A 19,915-nucleotide genomic window follows, 5' to 3' on the forward strand; every position below is an offset into this window, starting at 1 on the left:
TGGTTCGTAATGATCCTCCGTGGATTGTCCTCCTCTGCAACGTGGTGGTTTGCAGGTTTAATAGGCTTAGCAGCTCGCCTGCACACTCATTTGAGGTGTCCCATTGTTCCACAGCCCTTGCAAACGTATCCGTTGAATCGGCATGAATATAAATGATGATCACCCCTGCAGCGCCAACAAGGTGTTAATGGCCTTGCATTCATCACCCTTGATGGTGGATTCTGAGACATCTGCGGACGTGCAGCTGCAGGTATGTGTGACCTGCCCTGTACGTTACGATTCGAAAACAACATCACTTTGTTCACAGTACTTGTGGCAGCACTTGTGTGCTGAGGGATTTGCTTAGTATTGTCACTGGTGACAATGAACACCTGGGCTATCGCTATGGCCTTACTCAAGGTTGGGGTCGTTACAGTCAAAAGCTTACGAAGTATGGTTTCGTGGCCAATGCCAAGTACGAAAAAGTCTTTGAGCATGTGCTCCAAATGTCCTTCAAATTCGCAATGTCCTGCAAGGCATCTCAGCTCGGCGACATAACTCACCACTTCCTGGCCTTCAGAACTTTTGTAGGTGTAGAACCGGTACCTCGCCATCAGAACGCTTTTCTTCGGGTTCAAATGCTTTCGGGCCAGTGTGCACAAATCGTCATACGATTTCTCCGTGGGTTTCGCTGGAGTGAGCAGATTCTTCATGAGACCATACGTTGGTGCCCCACAGACGGTGAGGATGATCGCTCTACGTTTGGCAGTGCTCTCTTCCCCATCTTGCTCGTTGGCCATGAAGTATTGATCGTGTCGTTCCACAAAAGTTTCCCAATCATCTCCCTCCGAAAATTTCTCCAGGATGCCCACTGTTCTCTGCATCTTTGGGTTTGCTATCTGTATCTCGTCGCCAGTTGTTGTGAATAGAGAAAGAGTCAGACTGAACACTGTGAGCTCAAAGTAAAGTGTGACTGTAGTCTTTTATTGCAGGTCTCCAGAGCGCCTCTCCAATCTGTGAAGCCTTCTTAAATACCTGTGCTCCCAAGGGATTATGGGATCCCTTGGGACTCTGGGGAATGAGCCCTCTGGTGGCTGTACAGAGTAAATACAAGTCCACATATATAACAGAAAGTATGGGCTCCAAGCTCTGCGCAAAGTCCTGTGCTAAATTGGTGCTGGTCTACTTCATGCTTCTTGACATTGTGCACAGGCTTTTTAGTGCATCAAGCATTTGGTTGTGTACATCCATCAGCCATCTTCTGTAGTGTGGGAGCGTTGACTATATGCAGCAATCATTGAAAAGAGTAGGCAGCCTAAATTTAACGTGTTGCCTCTTTCGCAATGAACAAGCATTAGTTAATCGTGTACCACGATCCCACAGACTGTTTTCAGTGGTTATCCAATTTAACACCCCCCGCCACCACCCGAGTCTTATGCTTGAATATCACAGGTGGAAAATATTATGCTCACAATAAAGGATGAAACTGAGTACTATATGCAATGAGTAAGGGTGACCTTAGCTCCTTTAACTGAACTCCAGAATGTTGGTAGAGCATGGGATGCTGGGATCTCTTGGGACTCCAATAGGTAGGCCCTCTGGTGGTGGTGTGATACAGGTTGCCAAGTGTTAAATACATGACATCACTCCCTCGTAAAGTCAATAGTACACTTATTTACAGGGTGAGACGATCTGGGGCTTTTCGCTCCCTTGTCGATCGTCTCGGTACAAATGCAGGTGTGGGTGAGTTGGTTGGTTCTTCACTGGGCTGCTGGGCAGCTGGCCTAGCCGGGCTGTTGGGGATGGTGAGTTCGACTTCGTGGTCAACCGTGATGTCGGTTGCCGCTTGTGTGTGTGTTGGAGGGTCGAAGTTGGTGGCGTCCTCTTTGGGTTGCTCGTAGCTGTTAGTGAACTACAATTTGGTTTGGTCCAAATGCTTTCTGCACATTAGTCCATTGGCCAATTTGACCTGAAACACCCTTCTCCCTTCTTTAAGTTTATGACCGTGCCAGCAAGCTATTTGGGACCATGTCCATAATTGAGTATAAACACCGGGTCATTGACCTCAATATCGTGTGACAAGTTTGCGCAATCATGGTACACACTTTGTTGATGCCGCCTGCCCTCGACGTGATCATGGAGATCAGGGTGGACAAGAGAGAGCCTTGTTTTGAGCACCCTTTTCATGAGCAGCTCGGTTGGGCGAGTAGGGTCTGGTGCGGTAGCTGAGCAGGACTCGGGACAATCGGGTCTGCAGGGAGCCTTCCGACACGCGTTTCAAGCTTTGCTTGATAGTTTAAACTGCCTGTTCTGCCTGGCAGTTGGATGCGGGCTTGAACGGGGCAGATGTGACGTGCTTGATCCCATTCCTTGAATTCAACACTGGTGAAACACAGCCCATTGTCGCTGACAAGGACATCAGGCAGACCATGTGTGGCAAACATGGATCGTAGGCTTTCGATGGTGGCAGTGGACGTGCTTACAGACATTATTACACACTTAATCCATTTTGAATAAGCATCCACAACAACCAAGAACATTTTGCCTAGAAATGGGCCCGCAAAAGCAACGTGGATCCTGGACCACGGTTTGGAGTGCCACGACCACAAACTTAGCGGTGCCTCTCTGAGTGCATTGCTCAGTTAAGAGCAAGTGTTGCACTGACGCACGAATGACTCTAAATCTGAGTCAATGCCGGGCCACCACACATGTGATCTGGCTATGGCTTTCATCATTACTATGCCTTGGTGGGTGCTGTGTAGGTCGCGTATGAACATTTCTCTGCCTTTCCTGAACAAGACCATGCGATTACCCCACAAAAGACAGTCCGCCTGCAAGGACATTTCGTCTTTGCGCCTGTGGAACGGCTTCATCTCTTCCTGCATCTCCATTGGGATGCTGGACCAGCTCCCATGGAGTACACAGTTTTTTACCAAGGACAGTAAAGGATTCTGGCTGGTCCAGGTCCTGATCTGATGGGCCGTAACGTGTGACTTTTCATTTTCGAATGCATCCATCACTGTGAGCAAGTCTGCAGGCTGGGCCATTTCCACCCTAGTGGTGGGCAATGGTAGCCGACTGAGAGCATCAGCGCAGTTCTCTGTGCCCAGTCTGTGGTGGATTACATAGTTGTATGCCGACAGCGTGAGCGCCATCTTTGGATGCCGGCAGAGGCATTGATGTTAATCCCTTTGCTCTCTGAGAATAGCGATATGAGCAGCTTATGGTCAGTTTCTAGCTCAAACTTGAGACCAAACAAATACTGGTGCATTTTTTTTACCCTGTAAACACATGCCAGAGCTTCTTTTTCAATCATGCTATAGGCCTTGGACAGACTCCTGGACGCATAGGTGACTGGTTGCAATATCCCCGATTCATTAGCCTGTTGTAACATACACCTGACCCCGTATGACGACGCATCGCAAGCTAGCACTAATAGTTTACATGGGTTATACAGAACAAGCAGTTTGTTTGAATATAACAGATTTCTGGCTTTCTCAAAGGCAGCCTCTTGTGAATTCCCCCATACCCAGTCATCTCCCCTGCGCAGTAGCACATGTAGGGGTTCTAGCAAGCTGCTTAACCCGGGTAGGAAATGATCAAAATAGTTGAGGAGTCCCAGGAACGACCGCAGCTCAGGCACGTTCTGTGGTCTCGGCGTGTTCTTGATGGCCTCCGTTTTGGCGTTGGTGGGTCTGATGCCGTCTGCTGCGATTCTTCTTCCTAAGAACTCGACCTCTTGTGCCAGGAAAACACACTTCGAGCGCTTCACCCTGAGTCCCACGCGATCTAGCAGACTTAGAACCTCTTCCAGTACAAAGATTTTCTATAGATTCAGAATAGTGGGCTCAATTTTCCCCAAAGCATTTTTTTGGCGTACTTGAAGAGTTACGCCCGATTTTTTGGGGCCCAAGTACACCAAAAAAAAGTGTTGTAAGTTTCCCCGCTGGATCTCTTCATTTTGGCGTGGCCTAACCGGAGGGGGGTGGAGCTTTGATCTGCGCCAAAAAGATCGGGCTGCCATGGTAACCAGGGACACAATGCGAGCTGAGGCTGCAAAGTGAAGCATACAGCCACCTCCCAACACATTAAAATAATTGAAAAACACATAGCACTATCTTCCCTCCAAAACCCCGCCTGAAGGCTGTCCGGTCCGGTCCCATTCTTGGGCACCGGTTCGGGTCTCTCTCTCTCTCTTTCACTCTCTCTTTCTCTGTGTAAACCGGGGACTGAGAATGGAACCGGACAGCCTTCCTGTGTGTGTGAACCGGGGACGGACTCTCTCTCTCAGGACCGGACTGTGTGTGTGTAAACCGGAGACTGAGAATGGAACCGGACAGCCTTCGGGCAGGGTTGGAGGTAAGTTGTTGCTATGTGTTTTTCAATTCTTTCAGTGTGTCTGGGCATCTGCTGCGCCACTTTCCTTACCTGCACCAATTTCCTTAACTCTAGGGAAGGTTTTTCAGGACAGGCCACATATGCTGGCCTGATCAGAACTGGAGTAACTCTCAGCTGGCCAAACTTCCCTAATGGCCAGAGTGGCGTAGGTGGCTGGTTATGCCCCCTTTGGCTGAAAAAAAAAACAGACTTAAAAAATTCGTAACTAACTGAGTTACGCTGGTGCAAATTGATTGTGGAAACTGGCCAGAAAAAGCAGCCCGCTCCAAAAAAAACGGCGCAAATACTGGGGAAAATTGAGCCCTATATATTGAAAAGTCGTTGCTAAATTTGTAAATGTATATAACCAAAGTTTTTCCGAACAATTAATAGTTATAACCATGTTAGCCAGAATTCGCATGGGTCCGAGCTAAGCCTGCCTTTTTATAGGATATAAAGGAAAGGAAAGACTTGCATTTATATAGTGCCTTTCATGACTACCGGACATCCCAAAGCACTTTACTGACAATGATACACATTTTAAAGTGTAGTCACCGCTGTAATGTAATGTAGGAAATGTGGCAGCCAATTTGAACACAGTCAGCTCAAACAAACATCAATGTGATAATGACCAGATAATGTTTTAGTGATGTTTATTGAGGGATAAATATTGGTCAGGAAACTGGGGATAACTCCCCTGCTCTTCTTCAAAATATGGGGAACATTCTTTGTTCCAGTCCATCTCAGGTCCCCTCCCTCATCTCTTTTTCCGGTATATTGATGATTGTATCGGTGGTGTTGCCTGCTCTCACTCCAAACTAGGAAATATCATTCACTTTGCTTCCAAGTTCTACCCTTCCCTCACCTTCACATGGTCCATTCCTGATTCTTCCCTTCCCTTCCCTGACTCTTCCCTCCCTGTCCTCATTGCTGGTGATAGACTATCAACCAACATCCACTATCAGCCCAATGACTCCCACAGCTACCTTGACTACATTTCCTCCCACCCCGCTTCCTGTTAGGACTCTATTCCACGTTCCCAATTTCTCCATCTCCATCGCATCAGTTCTGAGGATGCCACATTCCATACTAGTGCTTCTGAGGATTCATCTCTACCGTGGTTAACAGTGTCCTCGACCAAGTCCACTCCATTTCCCGCACTTCTGCTCTCACCCCTTCCCCTCCCTCCCAGAACCACAAGAAGGTTCCCCTTGTCCTCACCTTTCACCCCACCAGCCTTCACATTCAACGAATTTTCCTCCACCATTTCCGCCACCTCCAGCGTGATACCACTACTAAACACATCTTCCTCTCCCTTCCTCTTTCAGCATTCTAAAGGCACCATTCCCTCCGCGACAGCCTGGTCCACTCCTCAATCACCCCAACATCCCGTCACCTTCCCGTGCAACTGCAGGGGATGCAACACCAACCCGGGAAGTCCAGAACCAGGGGACACAAACTTAGGATAAGGGTAGGCCATTTAGGACAGAGATGAGGAGAAACTTCTTCACTCAGAGAGTTGTTAACCTGTGGAATTCCCTACCGCAGAGAGTTGTTGATGCCAGTTCATTGGATATATTCAAGAGGGAGTTAGATATGGCCCTTACGGCTAAAGGGATCAAGGGGTATGGAGAGAAAGCAGGAAAGGGGTACTGAGGGAATGGTCAACCATGATCTTATTGAATGGTGGTGCAGGCTCGAAGGGCCGAATGGCCTACTCCTGCACCTATTTTCTATGTTTCTATGTTTCCCTCCTCCCTTCCCACCGTCCAGGGCCTTAAACTCTTCTTCTAGGTGAAACAGCAATTTAATTGTACTTCTTTCAAGTTAGTATACTGCATTCGCTGCTCACGATGCGGTCTTCTCTACATTGGAGAGTCCAAATGCTGATTGGGTGACCGCTTTGCGGAACACCTCCGTTCAGTCCACAAGCGTGACCCCGAGCTTCCTGTCACTTTAATTCTCTGTTCCATTCCCACTCTGACTTCTTGGTCTTTGGCCTCCTACACTGTTCCAATGAAGCTCAACGCAAGCTTGAGGAACAGCACCTCATCTTTCGCTTTGGCACTTTACAGCCTTCTGGACTCAACATTGAGTGTAACAATTTCAGGTCATAACTTCTGCCTCCTTTTTCCAGATGGCAGCTATTGCTGATGATTCTGATATCCCCATTTACACCACTTCTAGACCCATCTTTGTTTCTTTACTTGTCCCATTATAATCTCCTTTTGCCTTGTACAATCATACCTTTCATCATCCCCTCCAAGTTACACATTATCTTGACTTGGAAATATATCGCCGTTCCTTCATCGTCACTGGGTCAAAATCTTGGAACTCAGCACTGTGGAAGTACCTTTAATACACGGACTGCAGCAGTTCAAGGCAACGGCTCACCACCACTTTATCAAGGGTAATTAGGGGTGGGCAATAAATGTTGGCTTTGTCAGTGATGTGCACATCCCATGAACGAATTTTAAAAAATGAATCTCTCCTCCCTTTCTCCCTATCACAGATCTTTCCTTTTGTTCTTTTCTCTCCTACCCCCTTTCCTTGCCTCTGCAATTGCTAAAATCTTATTATAGCTCGAACTTTTTATAATTCTGATGAAAAATCATCGACCTGAAACGTGAACTCTATTTCTCACTCCACACATGCTGTCTGACCTGCTGAGATTTGCAGCATTTTCTGTTTTTATTATATAAAAAAGGGCTGCTGATTCATTATTGCCCAATTTAAGCTTGTGTGTACATATATATTTATGTATGGATAGACAGACATATTTAGAGTAAGCAATCATTGGAGAGCTTGTGTAAGGCATTGATTAGGGTTAGCTATGACAGAACACTTACCATGCTTTCAATAGTCGTTAATTTTTTCTTGGATTTTTCATCTTTTTTCGAAGTGAGCATCTTTGGCTTCTCTTTCTGGGTCATTTGCTTTGCTAGTACTTCCTCATAGGCGTCAAAGATTTCCCACTAACAATAATAAAATATAAGGCAATTGTTGAGAATATTAATATTATTGGCATGTCAGAAACATGGCTGACAGCAGAGAATGCCCAAGAGTGGAGCATAAAGAGCATAAAATATTTCACAAAGTCAGGTTTGGAAAAAGAAGTGGAGGAGTTGCTTTATTTATCTATCAGCTATAGAAAGGAAGGGAATAAATAGCAGCAGAAGAGGATAATCTTGAAATAATATGAATAGAACTGAATAATGACAAAAATGGCTAATTATTATATGGTGAGTGCTATATCCACCAATTCAAAGTGAGAGGGATGACGGGGAGAAGTTGGAGCACATAAGTAGTGCTACAGAACATTTCAACATCCCTTGATTGAGTAGACCAATCAGGAACAACTTGAAAGGAGGGCTAAGCATACAAAGAAACTCATGGATAATTGTCTCATACAACATACGAGGGAGGCTACTACAGCAGAGGCTGAGTTGGATTTGATATTTAGAATTTCACACGAGCTGGTTAGTAACTTGAACATTGAAAAGTACCTTGGATCATATTGTTAGCGATCAAAGGAAGAGGCTTATAATGATGTGAAAAAGAGTAGTAAGCCTGAGGATTGGCAGGATTTTACAATTCAGCAAAGGGGGACCAAGAAATTGATATAGAAAGAGAAAATAGAATATGAGAGTAAACTAGCGAGAGACATAAAAACAGGTTGTAAAAGTTTCCCTTCTATACTTATGTAAAAAGCAAAAGATTGGCGAAAGTAAATGTGGGTCTCTTACAGGCTAAGACAAGAGAAATAATGGGGAATAAGGAAATGGCAGGGAAATTCAACAAGTACTTTGTGTCTGTCTTCACAGAAGAAGTTGCAAAAAACTTGCCGGAAATAGTGCAGAACCAAAAGTCTACTGAGGAACTGAAAGAAATTAGTATGAGTAAAAAAAAATGGTACTGGAGAAATTAATGGGACTGAAAGCTGATAAATCCCCTGGACCTGATGGCCTACATTTTAGGATTTTGAAAGAGGTGGCTATAAAAATAGTGGATGCATTAGTTCTCATCTTCCAAAATTCAATAGATTCTAGAATGGTTCCCGTAGATTGGAAGATAACTAATGTAACCCCACTATTTAAGAAAGGAGGGAGAGCGAAAACAGGGAACTACAGACCAATTAGCCTGATATCAGTAATAGGGAAAATGCTAGAATCTATTATTAAGGACGTGGGCACTTAGATAAGAATAATAGGATTGGTCAGAGTCAACACAGATTTATGAAGGGGAAATCATGTTTGACAAATCTGTTAAGAGTTTTTTGAGGTTGTAACAAGCAGAATAGATAAGGGTGAACCAGTGGATGTGGTGTATTTGAATCTTAAGAAGGCAAATGATAAGGTGCCACACAAGAGGTTACTAATCAAAATTAGGGCTTATGGGTTTGGGGGTATTATACTAGCATGGATTGAGGATTGGTTAATGGACAGAAAACAGAGAATAGAAATAAATGGTTGATTTTCAGGTTGGCAGGCTGTAACTAGTGGGGTGCCGCAAGGATCAGAGCTTAGGCCCCAGCTATTCACAATCTATATCAATGATTTGGACCAATGTATATCCAAGTTTGCTGATGATACAAAACTAGGTGGGAATGTAAGTGGTGAGGAGGTTGCAAAGCGGTTTCAAGGGGATATAGAGAGTCTAAGTGAGTGGGCAAGAACATGGCAAATAGAATATAATGCGGAGAAATGTGAAGTTATCCACTTTGAAAGGAAAAATAGAAAAGCAGAGGTTTTTTTTAAATGAGAGAGACTGGGAAATGTTGGTGCTTAGCAGGACCTCGGTGTTCTTGTGCACTAATGAACAAAATGTTGAATCATTGTGGGTGGAGATTAGAGATAGCAAGGGGAAAAAGTCACTGGTGGGCATAGTTTATAGGCCCCCAAATAATAACTTCACGGTGGGGCGGGCAATAATCAAGGGAATAATGGAGGCATGTGAAAAAGGAACGGCAACAGTCATGGGGGATTTTAACCTACATATCGATTGGTCAACTCAAATCGCATGGGGTAGCCTGGAGGAGGAATTCATAGAATGCATACGGGATTGTTTCTTAGAACAGTATGTTACAGAACCTACAAGGGAGCAAGCTAGCTTAGATCTGGTCCTGTGTAATGAGACAGGAAAAATAAACGATCTCCTAGTAAAAGATCCTCTCGGAATGAGTGATCACAGTATGGTTGAATTTGTAATACAGATTGAGGGTGAGGAAGTTGTGTCAGAAACGATCGTACTATGCTTAAACAAAGGGGACTACAGTGGGATGAGGGCAGAGTTGGCTAAAGTAGACTGGAAACACAGATTAAATGGTGGCACAATTGAGGAACAATAGAGGACTTTTAAGGAGCTCTTTCATAGTGCACAACAAAAATATATTCCAGTGAAAAAGAAGGGTGGTAAGAGAAGGGATAACCAGCCGTGGATAACCAAGGAAATAAAGGAGAGTATCAAATCAAAGACCAATGCGTATAAGGTGGCCAAGGTTAGTGGGAAACTAGAAGATTGGGAACATTTTAAACAACAGCAAAGAGTGACTAAAAAAGCAATAAAGAAAGCAAAGATAGATTACGAAGGTAAACTTGCGCAAAACATAAAAACAGATAGTAAAAGCTTTTACAGATATATAAAACGGAAAAGAGTGACGAAAGTAAATGTTGGTCCCTTAGAAGATGAGAAGGGGGATTTAATAATGGGAAATATGGAAATGGCTGAGACTTTAAACAATTATTTTGCTTTGGTCTTCACAGTGGAAGACACAAAAGCCATGCCAAAAATTGCTGGTCACAGGAATGCAGGAAGGGAGGACCTTGAGACAATCACTATCACTAGGGGGGTAGTGCTGGACAGGCTAATGGGACTCAAGGTAGACAAGTCCCCTGGTCCTGATGAAATGCATCTCAGGGTATTAAAAGAGATGGCGGAAGTTATAGCAGATGCATTCGTTATAATCTACCAGAATTCTCTGGACTCTGGGGCGGTACCAGCGATTGGAAAGCAGCTAATATAACGCCTCTGTTTAAAAAGGGGGGCAGACAAAAGGCAGGTAACTATTGGCCGGTTAGTTTAACATCTGTAGTGGGGAAAATGCTTGAAACTATCATTAATGAAGAAATAGCGGGACATCTAGATAGGAATAGTGCAATCAAGCAACTATCATTAAGAAATAGCGGGACATCTGGATAGGAATAGTGCAATCAAGCAGACGCAGCATGGATTCATGAAGGGGAGGTCATGTTTAACTAATTTACTGGAATTCTTTGAGGATATAACGAGCATGGTGGATAGAGGTGTACTGATGGATGTGGTGTATTTGGATTTCCAAAAGGCATTCGTTAAGGTGCCACACAAAAGGTTATTGCAGAAGATAGAGGTATGCGGAGTCAGAGGAAATGTATTAGCATGGATAGAGAATTGGCTGGCGAACAGAAAGCAGAGTCGGGATAAATGGGTCCTTTTCGGGTTGGAAATCGATGGTTAGTGGTGTGCCACAGGGACCGGTGCTGGGACCACAACTGTTTACAATATACATGGATGACCTGGAAGAGGGGACAGAGTGTAGTGCAACAAAATTTGCAGATGACACAAAGATTAGTGGGAAAGCGGGCTGTGTAGAGGACACAGAGAGGCTGCAAAGAGATTTAGATAGGTTAAGCGAATGGGCTAAGGTTTGGCAGATGGAATACAGTGTCAGAAAGTGTGAGGTCATCCACCTTGGGGAAAAAAACAGTAAAAGGGAATATTATTTGAATGGGGAGAAATTACAACATGCTGAGGTGCAGAGGGACCTGGGGGTCCTTGTGCATGAATCCCAAAAAGTTAGTTTGCAGGTGCAGCAGGTAATCAGGAAGCCGAATGGAATGTTGGCCTTCATTGCGAGAGGGATGGAGTACAAAAGCAGGGAGGTCCTGCTGCAACTGTATAGGGTATTGGTAAGGCCGCACCTGGAGTACTGCGTGCAGTTTTGGTCACCTTACTTAAGGAAGGATATACTGGCTTTGGAGGGGTACAGAGACGATTCACTAGGCTGATTCCGGAGATGAGGGGGTTACCTTATGATGATAGATTGAGTAGACTGGGTCTTTACTCGTTGGAGTTCAGAAGGATGAGGGGTGATCTTATAGAAACATTTAAAATAATGAAAGGGATAAACAAGATAGAGGCGGAGAGGTTGTTTCCACTGGTCGGGGAGACTAGAACTAGGGGGCACAGCCTCAAAATACGGGGGAGCCAATTTAAAACCGAGTTGAGAAGGAATTTCTTCTCCCAGAGGATTGTGAATCTGTGGAATTCTCTGCCCAAGGAAGCAGTTGAGGCTAGCTCATTGAATTTATTCAAGTCAGATCGATAGATTTTTAACCAATAAGGGAATTAAGGGTTACGGGGAGCGAGAGGGTAAGTGGAGCTGAGTCCACGGCCAGATCAGCCATGATCTTATTGAATGGCGGAGCAGGCTCGAGGGGCTAGATGGCCTACTCCTGTTCCTAATTCTTATGTTCTTATGCACGAAGCACTGAAAGTTAACATGCAGGTACAGTAAACAATTAAGAAAACAAATGGCCTTTATTACAAGAGGTTTTGAGTATAAGAGTAAAGATATCTTCTTGCAATTATATAGAGCCCTGGTTAGACCACCCCGAGAGTACTGTGTACAGTTTTGGTCTCCTTACCTAAGGAAGGATTTACTTGCCATAGAGGAAGTGCAACAAAGGTTCACCAGACCAATTCCTGGGATGAGGGGAATGTCTTATCAGGAGAGATTGATGAGACGAAGCATATATGAGTTTAGAAGAATGAGAGGTGTTCTCATTGAAATATACAAAATTCTTACATGGTTTCACAGGGTAGATGCAGGGAGGATGTTTCCCCTGGCTGGAGAGTCTAGAATAAGGGATCGACCAATTAGGACTGAGATGAGGAAAAATTACTTCACTCAGAGGGTTGAGAATCTTTGGAATTCTCTACCACAGAGGGCTGTGAAAGATCAGTCGTTGAGTATATTCAGAGAGCGATAGATTTTTGGATATTAAGGGAATCAAGGGATATGGGGATAGTGCAGGCAAGTGAAGTTGAGGTAGCAGATCAGCCATCATGATTGCATTGAATGGTCGAGCAGGCTCGAGGGGCCAAATAAGAACATAACAACATAAGAAATAGGAGCAGGAGTAGGCCATTCAGCCTCTCGAGCCCGCTCTGCCATTTAATACGATCATGGCCGATCCGATCATGGACTCGGGTCCACTTCCCTGCCCGCTCCTCATAACACCTTATTCCCTTAACGGTTAAGAAACTGTCTATCTCTGTCTTAAATGTATTCAATGACCCAGCTTCCACAGCTCTCTGAGGCAGCGAATTCCACAGATTTACAACCCTCTGAGAGAAGAAATTCCTCTTCATCACAGTTTTAAATGGGCGGCCCCTTATTCTAAGATTATGCACCCTAGTTCTAGTCTCCCCTATCAGTGGTAACATCCTCTCTGCATTCAACTTGTCAAACCCACTCATAATCTTATACATTTCGATAAGATCACCTCTCATTCTTTCGAATTCTGATGAATAGAGGCCCAATCTACTCAACTTTTCCTCATAAGTCAACCTCTTCATCTCTGGAATCAACCTAGTGAATCTTCTCTGAACTGCCTCCAAAGCAAGTATATCCTTTCTTAAATAAGGAGACCAAAACTGTACGCAGTATTCCAGGTGTGGCCTCACCAAGACCCTGTATAACTGTAGCAAGACTTCCCTGCTTTTATACTCCATCCCCTTTGCAATAAAGGCCAAGATACCATTAGCCTTCCTGATCACTTGCTGTACTTGCATACTAACGTTTTGTGTTTCATGCACCAGGATCCCCAGGTCCCGCTGTACTGCAGCAGTTTGCAATTTTTCTCCATTTAAATAATAACTTGCTCCTCAATTTTTTCTGCCAAAGTGCATAATCTCACACTTTCCAACATTATATTCCATTTGCCAAATTTTTGCCCACTCACTTAGCCTGTCTATGTCCTTTTGCAGGTTTTTTGTGTCCTCCTCACACATTGCCTTTCCTCCCATCTTTGTATCATCAGCAAACTTTGCTAAATTACACTCGTTCCCTTCATCCAAGCCGTTAATGTAGATTGTAAATAGTTGGGATCCCAGCACTGATCCCTGCGGCACCCCACTAGTTACTGATTACCAATCCAAGAATGAACCATTTATCCCGACTCTCTGTTTTCTGTTAGTTAGCCAATCCTCTATCCATGCTAATATATTAGCCCCAACCCAGTGAACATTTATCTTGTGCAGTTACTTTTTATGTAGCACCTTGTCAAATGCCTTCTGGAAGTCCAAATACACTTCTTCCCCTTTATCCACCCTGTGAGGTGTGCCGACTTTCTGGAACAAAAAGCGCGCCTAAAACTTACTGAGGAATTCTCCCCGCTTCTCCGGACGTCTTCAGGCTCGGCGTAGCACACCACATCCAGTGGGAGGGCGGAGCTAGTTCTCGACGCTGAAAACAGTGCCGGGACCTCTGCACATGCGCGCTAGAGTGTGTGCGCACGTGCAGTAGCTCCTCGCCCCCAAATCTCTGCAGGCTGTGTGGGAGGGGCCCGAAGCACGCCGCCCCTAGCCCTGGCCGAAAGGGCTCCCTAGGCAAGGAACTAGGTAAGAAGTGACTCCAGGCAGTGGGATAGAAAATCAAGCAGCAAGGGAGCGATCAGGGCACCGAAATGGAAAATCAATCAAAGAGGGAGTAATTGAAGATAACAGGGGCCAGCCTACACATCATCAATTTAAATTTCCCAGTTGCATTGTGAAATTTTCCTGTGAATATCACAATTCACGCATACAAACAAACAACTGGATGATTTTATAATGACCTCCGACGCACCTCCCCTGGCTGTCGGTTGGGTAGGCCAACTCCCCTCCTCCTCCTTCCCCCCCTCCTCCCCCCCTCTTCCCCACTCCTCCACCCCGCTCCTTCACCCACCCCCCTCCTCTGCCCTCCTTCCCCCCAGCTCCTCCGCCCTCCTTCCCCCCGCTCCCCCCTCCTTCCCCCCTACCCCGTTTCTCCCCACCCCTTCACCGATGCTGCGTTAAGCCTTGCCTCCCAGTGTGCATCTTACTGCCCCTAGACCTGGCCGAATGGGCTCCCTCATCAGCGGCCTGCTGCCTTCCCTTCACATAAAGGTCGGACTTCTATTTTTTAAATGTTATTGACTGATTGATTGATTGTTTATTACTTTGGTCTTGGTAGTTTAGGTGCAGGGTTCCTTCTATTTTTTATTTGTTAATTAATTGCTTATTACTTTTTGTGCTTTGTTCAGTGCTTTGTAAGTCTTGGTGCTTTCCTTGTATTTTTTATTTGTTATTGAATGCTTATTTTTGTGCTTTATTTAGTGACTGGTGCTTTAAATATACTGCTTTGTTTAGTGCTTTAAATGTACTTATGCTTCTTTAATGTTGTTGTGAAGGTGCTTAGTACTTTGGAAAATCCTCTAACTTACCTTCTCCCCCCACCCCTCCCCCTCATTTCTGGCTACCTGCGCTGATTTCGTAAGTCTCCGCAAGGTTTTTCTGAGTGTACAAAAGTTGACACATACGCTGGCCTAAGTTCGTTTGGAGTAACTTTTCGCTGGCTAAACTTGCTTAAATGGCCAAAACAGATATAAGTGGCTGGTAACGCCCCCTTTTGAAAAAAAACTGAACTAAAAAGAAACTGAACTAACTCACTTAAACTGGAGCAAACTAAATGGGGAGAATTGCGATTTTTAAGATACTCCAAAAACAAAATTGCTCCAAAAAAATAGGAGCAACTCTTGGGGAAACTTGGGCCCAAAATCTTACTGAGTACCACTTCCTTAGTGATTGCGATTGTTTTAAGTTCCTCCCCACCACCCCCGATAGCCCCTTGACTATCTACTGATGTGATATTTTTAGTGATCTCTACCGTAAAGACTGATACAAAATATTTGTTCAGAGTTTCTGCTATCTCCATGTTCCCCATCACGAATTCCCCGATCTCGTCCTCTAGTGGACCAACATTTACTTTAGCCACTCTTTTCCTTTTTATATACCTGTAGGAACTCTTGCTATCTGTTTTTATATTTCATGCTAGTTTACTTTCATAGTCTATCTTCCCTTTCTTAATCATTATTTTAGTCATTCTTTGCTGGCTTTTAAAAGCTTCCCAATCTTCTGTCCTCCCACTAGTTTTGGCCACTTTGTATGCCCTTGTTTTTAATTGGATACCATCCTTTATTTCTTTAGTTAGCCACAGATGGCTATCTTTTCTTTTATACCCTTTCCTCCTTAGTGGAATATATTTTTCTTGAGAGTTATGAAGTATCTCCTTAAATGTACGTCACTGTTCATCAACCGTCCTACACTTTAACCTATTTTCCCAGTCCACTCTAGCCAGCTCTGCCCTCATACCTTTGTAGTCTCCTTTATTTAAGCTTAGTATGCTGGTTTGAAATCCAACTTTCTCACCCTGCATCTAAATTTGAAATTCAACCATGCTATGGTCATTCGCACCAAGGAGATCCTTTATTGGGACATTCCTGTCTCATTACACAGGACCAGATCTAAGATAGGGCCTACTCCTGCTGTTATTTCTTATGTTAGATTTATCTTGCTATCAAAGCTAATGTCAAGGACAACAATGTGCTGGCACAGGAATTTGAAAAAGCAACTTTGGAACCACGAGAAATGTCTAAATATTAGTTGGAAAACACACATAACAAGAAGAAGAATGAAATATATTAAAGCTATTGTACAGTATGAAGAAAATTAATTCTGCTTTAAAAAGCACAGCAAGACCAAGACCACAGTAGTTGGATGAAGTGGTTAAGCAAAAATACGTGAAAAAAGGAAACAATAACAACGTATTTATATAGCACCTTAAACATAGTAAAACGTCCCAAGGCGCTACACAGGAATATTATAAGACAAAAAATTTGATACCGAGCCACGTAAGAAGAAACTGCTCAAAGAGGTAGGTTTTAAGGAGCATCTTAAAGGATGAAAGAGAGGTAGAGAGGCGGAGAGATTTAGGCAGGCAATTCCAGAGCTTCGGGCCGAGGCAACTGAAGGCCAATGGTTGTGCAATTATAATCCGGGATGCTCAAGAGGGCAGAATTAGAGGAGTACAGATAACTCGGGAGGGTTGTGGGGTTGAAGAAGATTACAGAGATAGTGAGGGGCGAGACCATGGAGGGATTTGAAAACAAGGATGAGAATTTTGAAATTGGGCATTAACTGGGAGCCAATGTAGGTCAGCACGTACAGGGGTGATGGGTGAGCGGGACTTGGTGCAAGTTAGGACACGGGCAGCCGAGTTTTGGATGACCACTAGTTTATGTAGGTTAAAATGTGGGAGGCCAGCCAGAAGTGTGTTGGAATAGTCAAGTCGAGAGCTAACAAATGCATGGATGAGAGTTGCAGCCCTGGATATGCTGAGGCAAGGGCGCAGACGGACAACATTACAAAGGTGGAAATAGGCGGTCTTAGTTATGCTGAGGATATGTGGTCGGAAGCTAATTTCAGGGTCAAGTATGACACCTAGGTTGCGAACAATGTGGTTCAGCCTCAGACAGATGTTAGGGAGAGAGATGGAGTCAGTGGCTAGGGAACGGAGTTTGTAGCGAAGATCAAAAACAATGGTTTCTGTCTTCCCAATATTTAATTGGAGAAAATTTCTGCTCATCCAGAACTGGATGTCTGATAAGCAGTCTGACAATTTAGAGAATGTGGAGGGGTCGAGAGAAATGGTGGTGAGGTAGAGCTGGGTGTCATCAGCGTACATGAGGAAACTGACATTGATGATGTCGCCAAGGGGCAGCATGTAGATGAGAAACAGGAGGGGGCCAAGGATACATCCTTGAGGAACACCAGAGGTAATGATGCAGGGGTGGGAAGAGAAGCCCTTACAGGTGATTCTCTGGCTACGTTTAGATAGATAAGAATGGAACCAAGCGAGTGCAGTTCCACCCAGCTGGACGACGGTGGAGAGGCGTTAGAGAAGGATAGGCTCCATAGGAACTGATCCAGAGTCTATGGAATGTTGGAAAATGACTGTCAATGCATCCGCTATTTCCAAGGCCACCTCCTTAAGTACTCTGGGATGCAGTCCATCAGGCCCTGGGGATTTATCGGCCTTCAATCCCATCAATTTCCCCAACACAATTTCCCGACTAATAAGGATTTCCCTCAGTTCCTCCTTCTTACTAGACCCTCTGGCCCCTTTTATATCCGGAAGGTTGTTTGTGTCCTTCTTAGTGAATATCGAACCAAAGTACTTGTTCAATTAGTCTGCCATTTCTTTGTTCCCCGTTATGACTTCCCCTGATTCTGATTGCAGGGGACCTACGTTTGTCTTTATTAACCTTTTTATCTTTACATATCTATAGAAACTTTTGCAGTCCGTCTTAATGTTCCCTGCAAGCTTCCTCTCGTACTCTATTTTCCCTGCCCAAATCAAACCCTTTGTCCTCCTCTGCTGAGTTCTAAATTTCTCCCAGTCCCCGGGTTCGCTGCTATTTCTGGCCAATTTGTATGCCACTTCCTTGGCTTTAATACTATCCCTGATTTCCCTTGATAGCCACCGATGACAAGGATGTCACCGAGCGACTGCAGGTCATTCTGGGTATTGGCTAAATAACAGAAAACAGAGAGTCGGGATAAATGGTTTTTTCATCGGTTGGCAATCAGTAACTAGTGGGGTGCCACAGGGATCATTGCTGGCTCCCCAACTACTTACAATCTATATTAATGACTTGGAACAAGGGACCGAGTGTAACGTAGCCAAGTTTGCTCACGATACAAAGATGGGAGGAAAATCAATGTGTGAGGAGGACATAAAAAATCTGCAAAAGGACATTGACAGGCTAAGTGAGTGGGCAAAAATTTGGCAGATGAAGTATAATGTTGGAAAGTGTGAGGTTATGCACTTTGGCAGAAAAAAATCAAAGAGCAAGTTATTATTTAAATGGAGAAAAATTGCAAAGTGCTGCAGTACAGCAGGACCTTGGGGTACTTGTGCATGAAACACAAAAGGTTAGTATGCAGGTACAGCAAGTGATCAGGAAGGCCAATGGAATCTTGGCCTGTATTGAAAAGGGGTTGGAGTATAAAAGCAGGGAAGTCTTGCTGCAATTATACAGGGTATTGGTGAGGCCACACCTGGAATACTGCGTACTGTTTTGGTTTCCATATTTAAGAAAGGATATACTTGCTTTGGAGGCAGTTCAGAGAAGGTTCACTAGGTTGATTCCGGAGATGAGGGGTTGACTTATGAGGAAACGTTGAGTAGGTTTCCTCTACTCATTGGAATTCAGAAGAATGAGAGGTGATCTTATCGAAATGTATAAGATTATGAGGGGGCTTGACAAGGTGAATGCAGAGAGGATGTTTCCACTGATAGGGGAGACTAGAGCTAGGGGGTATAATCTTAGAATAAAGGGCCGCCCATTTAAAACTGAGATGAGGAGGAATTTCTTCTCTCAAAGGGTTGTGAATCTGTGGCATTCGCTGCCTGAGACAGCTATGGAAGCTGGGTCATTGAATAGATTTAAGACAGAGATAGACAGTTTCTTAACTGATAAGGGAATAAGGGGTTATGGGAAGCAGGCAGGGAAGTGGACCTGAGTCCATGATCGGATCAGCCATGATCATATTAAATGGCGGAGTAGGCTCGAGAGGTCATATAGCGTACTCCTGCTCCTATTTCTTATGTTCTTAATTATGTGAACCTAGTATTTGTAGATACCGTGACAAAAAAAAACAATAAATTAGAAAAAATGAGTTTTGTCACAATGTATTTGCAGTATGAAATGGTCTACACAATTGACAGCAATGGGGTATAAAAGCAGATAAATGGGCAACATTCAGGGTTGTATTTTTCCAGATAGTAATGTTGTCCAATGCCTTCTCTCTATCATCTCTATAAGTACTTGCACAACATTTGCTCGTTATTGAGCACCTATAGAAAAAAACATACATGCACATTTTCACCTGATTAGCTGTAGCTGAAAAACTTGCTCTAGGAGGTGGTTCTGTCTGGCATCCATTTTCCTGCAGGAGAAAAAGGAAACTTTTAGTAGTTATGTCAAACAAGCTGGCATTATTGATCGTAGAAGCACTATACACCGATTATGTCTCAAATAATATATTTTTAATTATTTGCTGCCAGAGTAGCACTCCTGCTGCTCCACTATGATTGTCAGCACATATGGAAAGACTGGATAGACATCAACTACATTGATTTGCAGATCTGCAGCCTGACTTGTTTTCCAAGTCAGGCAACAACAATTTGCATTGATATCGTGCCTTTAACATAGGAAAACATCCCAAGGCGCTTCACAGAAAAGTAATCAGCAAAAAGTAAAAGTGACACCGAGCCAAATAAGGGGATCCTTGTGCAGTGCCATGTCACATCATTCCAAATACAGAGGAAAGGGGGTAGATGTTAACTATCCGCAGGGTGACCGGTGATGTGCACTGGCGACTATCCGATTCTGTACACGGGAGGCCTGGTCCATTTGAAGGCTGGGCCTCATTATGA

General features: G+C 44.2%; 1 protein-coding gene across 2 annotated transcripts in view; it reads right to left on the reverse strand.

Annotated features, from left to right (window-relative positions):
- Nucleotides 1-19,915, reverse strand: part of dnai1.2 (dynein, axonemal, intermediate chain 1, paralog 2) — a 610,660-nt gene that overhangs the window by 411,728 nt on the left and 179,017 nt on the right. For both annotated transcript variants that reach the window (XM_070868013.1, XM_070868021.1), the window contains exons 8-9: nt 19,366-19,425; nt 7,206-7,331 (exon numbers count right to left, since the gene is read on the reverse strand). In XM_070868013.1, the coding sequence (XP_070724114.1) occupies nt 7,206-7,331; nt 19,366-19,425 (186 nt within the window). The remainder of the gene's footprint in view (nt 1-7,205; nt 7,332-19,365; nt 19,426-19,915) is intronic.

The sequence above is a fragment of the Pristiophorus japonicus genome, chromosome 2 (assembly GCF_044704955.1).
Source record: "Pristiophorus japonicus isolate sPriJap1 chromosome 2, sPriJap1.hap1, whole genome shotgun sequence".
In the NCBI taxonomy this organism is placed as follows: Eukaryota; Metazoa; Chordata; class Chondrichthyes; family Pristiophoridae; genus Pristiophorus; species Pristiophorus japonicus.